This window comes from Topomyia yanbarensis, chromosome 2 (genome assembly GCF_030247195.1).
Source record: "Topomyia yanbarensis strain Yona2022 chromosome 2, ASM3024719v1, whole genome shotgun sequence".
NCBI lineage: Eukaryota > Metazoa > Arthropoda > Insecta > Diptera > Culicidae > Topomyia > Topomyia yanbarensis.
The window spans coordinates 361,042,654-361,056,600 of record NC_080671.1 but is presented as its reverse complement, the minus strand read 5'-3'; the positions used below and the strand labels follow the sequence as shown (position 1 = coordinate 361,056,600).

The window sequence follows — 13,947 nt, the reverse complement described above, 5'->3', positions numbered from 1 at the left end:
ATCGAATGATTAAAAGCTGTAAATAGTTACTAAATGTTGATTTTCTGAATAATATGGTATTAAATCATCCCACAAGATGCAAAATATCGTGTGGAATGCTTGAATATCGTGTATAGTGCCGAACATAATTCTTTGTTTGGGGCTTTATAGCTATAACGCCCCATATGTGTTGGTCGCTGTCAAACTCCATATGATGGTATAGGGTTGCCAGGGGGCTGATCAAATGTGAATAGATGCAACGTCTTCTTTGGGGAGTTTTTGACATCTGTCAGTCGGTCCAACTAACGAATCAAACTCGTTAGTTGGACAGATGTGTGGCCCAACCAGCGAATCACGACTGTATTATTATTAATTGCTAAAATGCTAAATTGCTAATTGCTAAAACTAGATTTATTAATTATTAATGAACCGATCGTTTTGAAATTTTGCACAGTTACTCCTTATTATACGAAAATTGAACGAACAAACTAACACTCTCTGTATCGCCACAACAATTTAAAAAATGTGCTTTTTACCGAATTAACCTTACAACCCTTCAAATAAAAAAAAATATCGTAACTAGATATAAGCTATAACAATGCAGATGACCTTCAAAGTAGGTTAAAAATTGAGTACATCACATTTTTTTTCTACGGATCTCCACTATTGTTTGTCCGGCTGGATCTAATTTATTCTGTGAATGCCTAACAAATTACCTTTCATTGCAAACTAATCATTCCCTAAAATCTTGTTTTCAGTTTCAACTACTCTTCTTGGCTCTTTCGGGCTGATGGTTATTGGATTATGACCATTCGCTCAACTGATAAGATTAGCTGTTTTAGGCATGGCTGGCTGTTTGGAGTTCATAATTACTTTAAAAAACTTAAGCTACTCTCGGTAGTCGACTGCCCAGAATTAAATAAAACACGATTTCTTTTTCGAGTGACTCGAGTACTCGAAGACAAACCAAACAACTATATAACAAACTATGCTTTACAAGTCGCATCGCTTGCTTAGAGCAAATTCAAGACCTTAATCCTTCTATATTTCCATCTCCGCGACACCTATGGAAGATAATGACGGACGGAAGGACGAAGTAGGTGAAACATCAACACGTCTAGAGCGAATATCCCATCGAGGTTAAAGCCCCATTATACAATACAATCAACACTTCCCATCCACCCCATCCGTTATCCATCTAGAGCGCGATGGAGATGTGGACGGTCGGTACTTCATGCTGTTGAGGTTTCGATATGGGTCGGATTAGTATAAACTGCTGGTAACCATTTCCTAACCAACTCTTATTAGATAATCAGCAGTGAAACATGATGAAATCAGTGTGCAATCCACCCAAACAATCGTCACAACGCAACGCAGCATCCGAGATGCATATTTCCCTGTCCTAATCACCACTGCTCCATACTCAAGAATATTACAATTTATAGATACTTATGACAATTCTAAGACAAAGCAAGCGGGATTACTGTCGGTTACCTATGATGGTATTATTGATAGGTATTGATCGTATTGACGATGTCAAAAGGAAACCCGTTCGAAAAAAAATTAACTGAGTTTATGCAGACAAATGATTGGTGTTAATTCAGACCGGACTAAATCGCAAAAACATCAAAAAATGAGATAATGTGACAACACTGGATAAAGCATTTCTTCAGCTACATTCAACTTTTGCCAGATTTGAAATATGTAACCATAAATAAGAATTATGGCAAAACATAATTTCCAATTATAACGTAGAGGATGCTATGTTCAAACTTTAAACCCGTTTTTCTCGAAATCAATATTTTGTCACTTAACACCGACCTGACTTAACAACGACCAAATAGTTATTTGATCATAAATGTGGTTGTTGTTTTCGGCAACTAACTACAACCCTGGCTTCACGAACGACAATGTCTATACAGATTCGCACGAGCAACTGGCTAATACAATCATTTTCTCACAATCAGCTCAGCTGTTCCGGGCTACTATACCTGTAGGTACCCGAAAGAAAATAATACTGTGTGATTTGCTGTGCAGTTTCAAGCCATAGCTACACGAACTCTGTCAAAAAGACCTTGCTTTGGCGCGACCATATTACAGTACTTGAGCAACAGTTGAGCTGGTTTGTCGTGTTTTGTGATCGTTTCTTGATCGGTGCGCGCGCTCGTACCTCTTAAGCCCCTAATAGTAAATAACTGTGCAAGAACCCCGCCAACCATGCAGCGAGCCGTTTCGATTCTGGTTGTGGCCCTCGTGGCCACCAACGTAGCATTATTGAATGTAGACGCCGTAAGTGAAAAACAACGGTTGGTTTTATTCATCATGAAAGTGTTTGCATTTCGATTTGCGCGCTTCTAGAACAGTGCCTAGTGCTAATGAATTGTTTTTGGCACCTTTCCAGGTAAAGGTCGATGTGTACTATGAACATCTGTGTCCGGATAGCATTCGGTGGGTGACCAACCAGCTGGCTCCCAACTACGAGGCCATGAAGGATATTATAAATATCGAGTTCATTCCGTTTGGAAAGTCGGTGGTAAGTTTAGCCGGATTATGCCGTGCACAGTGGTACCCGGTTATGTAGGGTAACCGGTCCTTAATTCATTTAAGCTCGGTTTCCATTCATCTCACATTTTCAAACCCATTCTTTAAACGAGCGCTTGCTATATTTGTTCAACTGACTATCTCAAATGTGAGGATGAAAACGTTTCACAAGAATTTGCAATTTGTTTAAACATAAGTACGTTATAGTTTCACGCCAGTGTGACGCAAAGATATTGATACCGATTAAATTAAATAGTTTGGAAACCTCATAAGATGAATAAGACACCAACTACCGTTTATGTACCTTGGATTAGTAAAGGTGTACGACGATGACCTTCGTGAGCTTTGTTCGATCTGAGCGTGAGAAAAAGTGGGGGTTTTCAATAAACCAGAATTATGGAAACGTGGTTAGTAGTTTTCCAGATCATACTGAATAGTGCTAATTCGATTAGGCGGGCACTTGCTTTTTAAATTAGAGTTTGAACATATGCCCCATAATTATGAAGTCGTTCAAAAGTTGCTTGAAGGGAAGCAACAATATATTGAAAGCAAGATAGTTAATAGGTAAATAAATATTTCGTTTATCAATCCTATGAAATAGTATTTTGTACGGTCAAAGCGAATTTTGGAATTCCGACTTTAATTACTGTTTACGGTTTTCTGTGAACATGTTATAAACAGACAACAGTTTAGGACAGGCCTTATAATCTTTTAGCACTCACCTCTATTTCGAATTTTAGATGATCTTTTAGTTATCAGTATTAGTATTTCGTTTATCATTCTGGGGAATCAAAACAACTTTGGTTTCCGGCGCTAGGTTAATAATTACGAGCTTTAGACTAGACTTCCGACCGTATACCCTTACCAAAAATTGCTCCGGCGGGAGATTACTACTCAGCCGCCATGCTTTTGGCAATATTACTAAAAACCAATTATTTTTTGTACTGCACAATTAGTGATATAAATTTTATTTTACAGCCTGTTTTCATGCCTGGTTTTTCGCACTCTGCAGTGCACTATGGCTAGGCATGTAGCCAAACATCGAATTACTCTTCCTATTTATCTGTAAAACTACACTATTCAACAAAAAATTGTTCTAAATACCAAGGGGGATCGGAACTTAACAGTTTGGAACAGAATTCTGTAATTACGCGGCGCTAGTGTGCATGTGAAGTTGTGCATTTTAACGGCCTACATAGTTCGGATTTTCAGCAAAGTTATTCGAAAATCCATAAATGACGTAGCATTTTTTGAGTGATTTTTAACACTCCCCTCCCCCATCGTAGCATTTCATCACAAACCCCCTGATAATTACGTAGCTTGACGGTAACTCTCCCCCCCCCCTTGTCAACGCAAATTTTAAAAAATGAAAAGCTGTTAGTTCGGTACACCGTCGCCATGTGGCACTAGTGTATATGTGAAAATAGGCATTATAAACTTTTTAATCAAATGATCCTGAGTACCTAGAAAGTTCGCTGCTTCAAATAAGTTCATAACAATGTAAATGCCGTGTGGATAGTGATTTGGAAATTCGGATTGCTGACACCACGGGGCGTTAGTGTATATATGAAACAGTAAACTTTTGAACGTGTTATATTGTAACGTCCGGCTAATTAAATTATACCGTGCTTAATAAAGTTCGACTGTACTCAATCGAACTTTATTCGCACAGCACACCGGTGATCAACCCGAGCGGTCGATCCCCGCGGTCAGATTGTCGACACTGCACATTTGAGGACGCGCAATACGCATGAGTACGGTACTGCAAAATTGTCACTTCAGGCGGTTAACGCTATGATCCTATGTATCGATGTATGCATGCCAATCGTCATGCACATAAAAACTAAATTTTGAACAAAATCATTCATTCTACGTAAGCTTTACTTACATGGATACCGTGGGAGGACTTTTGAAGTTCACAGATCTGAAATAACGAAACAAATTAATGATTTACTCAAGAAAGGAATTATTCAAGACTTCACCTCACTTTAAAATACTTCAATTTTGATAGCTCCGAATAAATCCAATACTAAAGATCAAAAGCAACTTAACAAAAAAGTTTATAACAAATTTCCTCTATCTATCCTAGATGATAAGAGCGAAATATTTTTCGACTCTTGATTTGATGTCAGGATTTCATCAAATTGAACTAGACAAAAATTCAAAAAGTTTACAGGCTTGTCCACACATCAAGGGCATTATGAGTTCAACAGACTTCCATTTGGACTGTCGATCTCAGCTAATAGTTTTCAAAAGATGATGACTATAGTTTTAAGCGGTCTTTCTCCGAAATGTGATTTCTATACATCGATGATTGTATTTGTCATTGGAAGTTTTATTTATTGACCATCATTTGAAATGTCATTTCTTCTGTGACGTATGTTACTTATTTAGGCTATCATTTATCGAAGTTTTCTTGCATTTTGGAAGTATTGCAGAAGGTTCATACCATACTTTTCAAATATAACCACGCCATTTAATGCACTTCTGAACAAGAATGGAGGGCGTAAAAATATTTAAAAAAATCAAAACAAAAACCTATGTCCCCGAGAATTTTAGAATTTCCAAACTTCAATAAACAATTCTTTTAAGCACAGACGCATCAACATTATCTGGGGTATCTCTCCACACTCCACAACCAGCAACTCTGGAACCGGAAGTAGGATCGGAATGAAATTTAATAGGGGAATTATGGTCAAAACCGACACCTTAAGCTTAACACTTTTTTAAGTTGCCACAAAATCAATAAAATTATAATTTTTATGCAGAATTCTTCTTCAGAAAATTCCTAACAAGACCTTATTTTTTCGGCTAATACTATAGTGTTTTAATAAGCTAATTGAAGTGTCACAAAGATCTCCAATATTTTGAAATGAATCGCAAGTATACACAACCATCTTAACAGCGTGTCGGTTTTACCCTAACCATAGGGTGTCGGTTTTACCCCAACAGCGCACATTTTTTATAAAAGCAATTAAAAATATTGAATTTCTCAAACTCGTCTTCAATGCACTTAGTTGATCATAGGAAAGGCCGATAATAATAGGAACTGAAAAATGTGGTGATTTGAAAAGCTTTTGTTCGGTTAAAACCTTAAAATCTACCAACGAAATTTAACATCCAGACGAGTATGAACGCTGCTGTCGTATGTTCTGTTTATTTTTATGACATTCGGCGCACTAACGTAAATCCAATTTTTCTTAAAATTCTCTAAATAAACGTACTAATAATAATGTATCATTATGAAATGAATAAAAATTTTATTTCTAGGAAAAGTTGTGGGGTGTCGGTTTTTCCCACAATTCCCCTACCAGTTGATGGGGACGTAACACCTTTCATTTCCGAGAAACCGATGTGAATGTTATTTTTTTAAGCTTCCGGAACCAGCGATGGTGACCAATGTGACGAAATAGACTTTGAATGACTGTACTCGCGCTCACACGTGTCATACGTGTGTGTTGATGACAAAATTTGTATGGAGCGTCATAATCGTGCATGGAAAATTTTCCATAGAAAAAAAAATCATCAATTATTAACTTTGATTCGTATCTTTGGCTTCAGTTGGTCTATAACCAGTCGGTGAGACGCATTTTAAAGAAAATGAGTCAGGCAATCTAGAAAAACAGTTATTGTTGGTTACAGTGTTGCCAAATATGCTACATTTCCAGTTTCAAACTTAACCCATCCATGTTGTTTGTGGACAACAGCGTTTTTAAACAGCTATAACTTTTGATTGAGGCCAGATTTGCTCACAAAAACAAGTGAGGGTCATTAATGTGATTATTGCCTTTAATTTGAGTATTAACAGTTACAAGGATCAGCTCTAGAACTGAAGTTATTGCAATTAGTCTAATTGGATTCGGATGGAGCAGTGCTGCCAGGGACAGTTTACGATGATGACGGAAATGATTTTTTCATATCATCGTTATGGTGCAATATTATTGAAAGTTGATAAAACTTATCAATTCAGACTGTCTTTGGCTACGTTTTCCACGTAATTGGACTATTCTAGGAGAATTGTATTGAGCATTAGAAGGTAAAAATTTACCAGCTTCTAGCACTACCATGGAAGCACCTATTTTTTATAAAAATAGGCTTTACGTGTTTCTTGAACCCACCGTTTTTAAAGAAAAATAGTTTTAAAACCCTTCATGCACTAGAAAAAAGTTGAGCATGAAATGGTTAAACTGCATTCTTCTCGTAATTCTTGTGATTTTGTTTTGAAAATGATTATGCCATTGTGTTTCTCAGATAGTTTTACACGTAAAAACATCTCATACATCAAGATAACTTGAGCCAATCCCCAGACACAGTCATTTGAAGGAAAAAACTAAAAAATTCTCAGCACGTTTCTCGCTATATCTCAGAAACCAAGCAAAATGTTGAAATTCTGAAAACACCACTTTGTGGAGATTTTTTAGAGAAGTGATGTGGCATATCTAACTTAGTTTACCCCAAAATGGCGTTTATCATAAGATAGCATAACAGCAACGACATGGTGCAATCAACCACCTACTACCTAACTTTTTTTTCATGCCTAGCTCAGATTGAGATTTCTGGTCGGAAAAATAGAAACTGCCAGTTTAATTAATATGTTTTGTTTTCTTTTTTTTTTGCTTTCTAACTAAATCCATTCTGCTTCTGTTGCATGTTTTGAAATGAGTTAATTGTTTGCTGGCGACCGAAAGCAAAGCAAATCAGCAAATGAGTGCATTGTTATTCAAATCTTATCGACGCTTAAAAATTACCAACTGTTTTAATGTTTGCTTGTTTACTTTGCCACGTAAATCGTAAAGTATGATTTAGAACAACCACCTTAAGGGGTTGAATACCTTTGTTGAATTCAGTATTTTCCGATGATTTTTATAGTACCTAGTTGAAGTTTCATACAAATTAGCCAGGGCGTAACACATGAAATATACATACTTTCAAGAATTTGTAACAATTATTTATACTAAAATAGTGTCAATTATGGAAATACCTTTGTAGTTTCGAGATCTTCATAACAAATGCGTCGATAGGTATAATTTTTTCAATTGGTCACTGCACAGTAACGTCATGCATTAAATGTGTCAGATGGTGGTCTTGTTCAACGTAGAGATTATTCGTATTCTCAATTACAAAGCATTTGAAATATATTGGGAATCATGCTTTTGGAATATAAATGTTCTCTATAACGCCCCGCAATTAACTTGTGCTATTCCCTACTGTGGGAAAATTTATATGAAAGATCTAATAAGTGAACTAATTATTTGTTTATCAATTACTTCTGGTGAATCGGTAAGTAGTTTTGCGGTTATATTTTTTGGGGATTGATTGTTAGCACTAACCATATTTTAATAGACTCCAAAATTGTTAAGTCCAAACTGTAAACAAAAGGACCAGCACTTGTCAAATTTGTGAGGTTAAGGCAGGGGGGTGTCACTCCTGTCATCCGCTATGGAGATATACGGACTTTGACAGTAGTCAACATATGATGGACCTAGCTGCATCTAGGCCCACGTCGCCCGTGCAATAGCATTGCGTTGTTTTGATTTTAACAAAGCAGATGTTGGCTAGGACTAAATGGCTGCCTAGCAGGAGGCTGGGTTAAGGCATTTAATACAATGGTCAATTTTGTGTACTATAATATCCGCAGTTCGTTCACACATGCTTTTTTACACCTGTGGAAACATTTTCTCTTTTTTATTTTGCTTTATTATATAAAGGTTTTCACCTTACGGTTTTAGTCTTTCTTTGGGTTAGAAACAGCTTAACCCCTTCATGCCCATGTTGTTTGTGGACACCAGCGTCTTTGAACAGCTATAACTTTTGATTGAGGCAAGATTTACTCACACAAACAAGTAAGTTTAATAAATGTGACTATTGCCTTTCATTTGAGTATTAACAGTTACAAGGGTCAGTTCTAGAACTGAAGTTATTGCAATTAAACTGATTGGATTCCGATGGAACAGTGCTGCCAGGGACAGTGTTACCGTTTCGAATCGTACACCCTATGAAGCCCTTATAGGAGAAGCAAAAATCAAAAAAGCAGTCATACTAGCGTTCATGGTGATTTTCATGTATATACGTTTTAGGTTGGGCATGCGTTTATTAGTTAATTATTATTGATATCATCTATAATATTATATTGTTGTTAATTGTAAAATCGATTATAGTCTAATAGGTTAAAAATTGTCAGAGAACTAGAAATAATTAAAATTACGGATAAAATAAACTAAAATTAAAAACTCCGTAGTAATATGTATAACGAGCAGTTCAAATAATTGTACTAAAACAGACATTATACACACCACAAATGCACTGCACGAAAATTGCTGCACTATGCACCTGAAAACATTCTAGAGAACATCCGTGGGGAGAAGCTGGGAAAATTATTAAAGCCAAGGTCTTATCATCTAGACAACCAACGTGAACGGTCGCTAATAAAAGAATCGATATTAGCAAGTTTGATTTTAAAAGTAAAAATTAAATAGCCGGTAGTTCAAGCCGAAGTATATTGGACGTGCTTCAACCACAGCAGTCAGGACCCATTAAATTTCCGACTGATTCCGGACCACGAAAAACGAAGCGTCGAGCTTTGACCGACTAATTAAACATAACCGCACCCGCGGACGCTCTCCAGCTTTCGAGGTCGCACGCATTCAAGTTCGGAGCTGCGACGGGCTAGAGCCCTTTCCAAGCTACGCCTTTGGAGTAAACCCGCGGCAACACAATCTCTCCCAGAAGGACCAAGAGTCGATCCCTACTCGCTAATTGGATCGCCGTATAACCGCACACGCAGCCCTTTTTCCCGCTTTCGGAGTCGTATGCAGTCAAGAGCGGGAGACCCTCCGAAGTTATCACCGCAAAAGCAGTCACCTACAGCAGCAACGAGCAGTACAGCGCACATTCAGCCAATACCCACCAGTAGCAGCAGCAGCAGGTCGGCCGACCACGTGCAGACGAGTGCATCCCGATACACACCCACACACACACACACCAATTGTGAGTAATACATAAGATTAAAGTGAGGAATAGCCTTTCAATTACTACTATCCGAACTCTTGATCCCAAAGTAGACCCCGGAGCCGACCCGGAAAGTCTTCGTGCTTTCACGATCGAGCTAGCCAGAGAAGAGACCGTGAGAGTCCACCCCAGTCGGTCCCCGTGGCTTGACCAGGGACTAGGGGCTTTTCAAAGACTGGCCATATGCCAGCCAGTAACAACAGTTTACGTTGATGACGAAAAATAAATTTTTCATATATCTTCGTTATGTTGCAATATTCTGGAAAAGTGATAAAACTTATCAATATCTACTCTTTGCCTACTTTTTCCACGCAATTGGACAAAAATATTCTAGGAGAATTGTTTTTAGCATTGAAACATAAAAAATGAGCAGCTTCTAGCACTGCGAGGTAAGCACCTATCTTTCTGGAAAAAGGTTTTTCGTGTTCCTTGAGCCAACTGTTTTCAATGAAAAATAGCTTTGAACCCTACATGTACTAGAAAAAAGTTGGGTATGAAAGGGTTAAACCCTATTGGTCACTGCACAGTGACGTCATGCATTAAATGTGACAGGTGGTGGTCCTGTTGATTATATTTTGAACTTAGAGATTATTCGTATTCTCCAAATAATATATTGGGAAACATTTGAAATATATTGGGAATCATGTTTTTGGAAGTATAGATGTACTCTAAAACACCTTACACTTAAATTGTGCTATTCCCTATTGTGGGGAAATGTGTATGAAAGATCTAATAAGTGAACTAATTAATTGTTTATCAATTACTTCTAGTGTTCTCTGAATCGGTAAGTAGTTTTTTGGTAAAATTTCTTGGGAATTGATTATTAGCACTAAGCTTATTTTAATTGAATTCAAATTTGTTAAGTCCAAACTGTAAACAAAAGGACCAGCACTTGTCAAATTTGTGAGGTTAAGGCATTTCATACAATGGTCAATGGGCAGGATTGGGATTGCAACCCAGGTCAGCTGCGCACAAAACAATCGTCTTACCAACTTCGTTATGCCCGTCTCTAACATTTTCTCATTTGTATGACACTTGTTTAGGAGGTTGGATAGTTATCCAACCTCCTAAACAAACATAGAAAAAAGGAATTAAAAAATAACTAATGTAAACCGTTCTCTCCACAGAGTATCAACGATGGCGAATCTTTCGAGTGTCAGCATGGCCCGCTGGAGTGCGAGGGGAATCGGATTCAATCCTGCATACTGCATCATCTCCCTGAACAGGATCGACAGGTTTCGTACGTGTCTTGCCAGATGAATTTCAATGCTGATCCACGTGGCTGGGAGGTAAGCTTTGTGTTGGTTGGAAAAATCAATAGATATACTATACTAGGTACCGTAAACCGGGGTGACTTTGATCATCGGGGTGACTTTGATCACTCGAAACTTTTTTCATAGATCGCTTATTAAACCAGAATAGTCTACCGAATAATTTTAGTTTGAAATGATTTTTACTCTAAACTTATGAAATACTGGTTTGTTATACTTTTTGAGTATTTTGTTCGGTGTTTGGGTACAAAAACTACAAAAAACCGAAATTTGACTTTACCTTATTTTTACGAAGTTTGATAAAGTGTCTATTTTTTATAAAACATATAAATCTCAGATTTGAGCAAGAGTAATAAATTACAAGCGAGATTTTATTTTCCTTTAGAGTGAAATGTACCAAATTTACTTTTAAGAGTTTGTTTATTTCAAATACAATTTTTTGTGAAACTAGTTTTGGAAAAATAGCTGTAAGAGGACAATTTTAGGTAAAACCATCCAATCTTGTTCTCCTTACATCAGTACATGGTTTAAAAAAATTAAACTTGAAAAAAATGTGTTGCGTCTAAAAATATGCAATGATTACTTCGAAAAGTGATCAATGTCACCCCGGTTTACGGTACTTAGATTCTGAATGTCGCTCTTGTGGTCGGTCGAAACAAGTTGTCAAACTAATGATTACACATTACACAGGCAATTCTGGAGTATTGTTCTGTTTTTTTCTTTCAAGCGGATCCTACACGAGACCCTGTCAATAATGTTATTGTCAATACGTCAATCCCATTTGAATTCTGCAGAATTAATATGTTCAAAATAGCTTTACACCATCTAAACATTGTTCAATAATTGCTCTATTGTTAGTATTTTTGCCCGCATAGGGGCCGCTACAAATCAGTTGGCAGGGACGTGCCGTTCGTCTCAGATTTTCCAATTGAGTTCTTGTCGCCCGGTCTCACGAACACTTCTGCAGCTTCCTGGTTGAAAACAATCCCATTTGGTTTTGCCGTCTTTGTTTATTATTTTCCACCAGCTAGTGATGTAGTGTTTGTGTCATGTGACGTGCACGTACATGGGCCGTAGAAAAGTCTATGGTGATAAATTGTCACGGCTGGTACAGTCATGATCCATTGGTTGGGCCACACCTTCTGTCCAACTAACGAATTCGATTCGCTAGTTGGACCGACTGACAAAATTCGTTAGTCGTCTAATGCATCTGTTCACATTGATTGTCAGAGTAAATTTGACATGAGATTTTGGGATTGAGAGGCTTTAGTTTAGTTTAGTTGGACAATAATCAGACTAGCGTTGGTCAAACTAAAAAGCGGCCCTAATAAACATCTTATGATTCAAGAGCCTAAAGACCTGTTCAGGGTATCATCCAAACAATATGCGGAATCGTAGGACTATGTGGGTTAAAGTTCGCGTATAATATTTTTTATTAGGGGATTCAGTTAAAAAGTGACGCACCAGCGAATCACGACTGCACTTAGCTGGTTATTATCAAGATCATAAACCCGAACAGAAACTTATCTAAGAATCCAAATAAATGCTATCAGTGATTTGAAAAGTGATATTGCAATTTTTATCAGCCGCTTTAATTTAATCAAAATAATCGTTTTATTATACTTCAGTCGAAGAGTTTGTTTTTCGATATAAAGTCGATCGATTACACTGGTCTACAAAACAAGAAAAAAATTGGCTCAGGGTTGTGATAAACTACTTTATGACTTTTAATTTATATCCAGAGCATCGAAGTCTATAAAAAACATTTATTTTTATAATAGATTTTCTGAAGTTTTTGTCGAGCAGTAATATCAAAAAGCGTCGATTTTGAAGATTTTCTTCAATTAGGTAAATTGATCAGAACTCAAGACAATTTTCGTCTTGAAATTTTTTTTGTCTGAAAGAAGAGGCTTACAGCTACCAATAAAGCTATCTTTGATAGAAATCCATAGAGAACTTTTGAAATGACAGCATTTTGAATTTTGCAAAATGCCAAATTTTCGTAAAAGGTGGCATTTTTTTTGTTTTCGCATTGTTTTTTTCGAATTTGGCAGTATTCAATATGCTATTCCAGATATCCAAATATTTGTCAAATGATTGTAGCAACTTTTAATAACAGATTTGATACAGTTTGTAAATTCGAAAAAATTAGAAAAAAAATTAACACTGACTAGTAAAAAATAACAAATTAATGGAGAAATCTCAAAAACATGAGCACGGCGGTAAAAACTATGGTCATTTTTGAACTCAGCGCACCCGATTTACCTTAAAAACTACTATCGCAACCCTGCACCAAAATGGCTGTTGACCAGTGTTATGGATGCATTTTATATAAAAAAATATTTATCGAACCACACTGTCGAAGCAAATTTTATTTTTATTGGATATTATTTAATATGATAGACTTCATCCGCAGATGGTCAATCGAACAAATGAATGCATATTTCTAATTAAAAAAAATCTTTCATTTCGTCTCACCACAGTGTGCTTTCCGGTCTGGAGTGGATCTAGTAGCGACACAGACGTGTGTAGAAGGCGATCTGGGAAGGCAGCTACAGCTAGAAGCCGAACGCCGCACTCAACAGATTGCTCCGAGCTTTGTACCGACGATAGTATTTAATGGGGTATGACAAGCCTGGAATTTTCGCTGGGAGAACGCCCAGTGTTCCGTTAAGTTTATTGGTGATTCAATATTATTTTTTTCTATTTTACAGCACTTTGACCAATCACTGCAGGATCGCGCCCAAAGCGATTTCTTGGGAATCATATGTGAACTGAGCAATAACGCTATTGCCGCCTGTTAGTTGCCCTGAGCATTGATTGTAGATGGATGCCATATATTTTAAATCATGGACACATGAAATACAATATCTGACTTTTGCAAAATTTGCAGTTATTTTTTTTTACATCTCATTAATAAAGGGTGAATCGGTCAATAAATGGTCAAACATCGCTTGCCCAATAATTTAAGGGTTTTTGACTTGCATGTATTTGGAAGTATACCATTTCTGAGCCATATTCCCGTAATGAAAGAAACCTAGATCGAGGCAAATCAGCATGGACCAGCTGTCTTTCTTCAAGGTAACAGGTAACGTTTCTGCAAACATTCCTTGAAATAAACATCGTGATTGATAGTGTCAGTTATCAC

At 37.0% G+C, this 13,947-nt stretch overlaps 1 protein-coding gene across 1 annotated transcript; it reads left to right on the top strand.

The window, feature by feature from the left end:
* The first annotated feature begins 1,982 nt into the window (after positions 1-1,982).
* Positions 1,983-13,669, top strand: LOC131684387 (GILT-like protein 1). Its single transcript, XM_058967233.1, has 5 exons — positions 1,983-2,268; positions 2,381-2,512; positions 10,656-10,817; positions 13,283-13,423; positions 13,514-13,669. Exons 1-5 carry the CDS (start codon positions 2,197-2,199, stop codon positions 13,601-13,603), a joined length of 597 nt encoding a protein of 198 aa, XP_058823216.1. The 5' UTR covers positions 1,983-2,196; the 3' UTR covers positions 13,604-13,669.
* Positions 13,670-13,947: the final 278 nt, after the last annotated feature.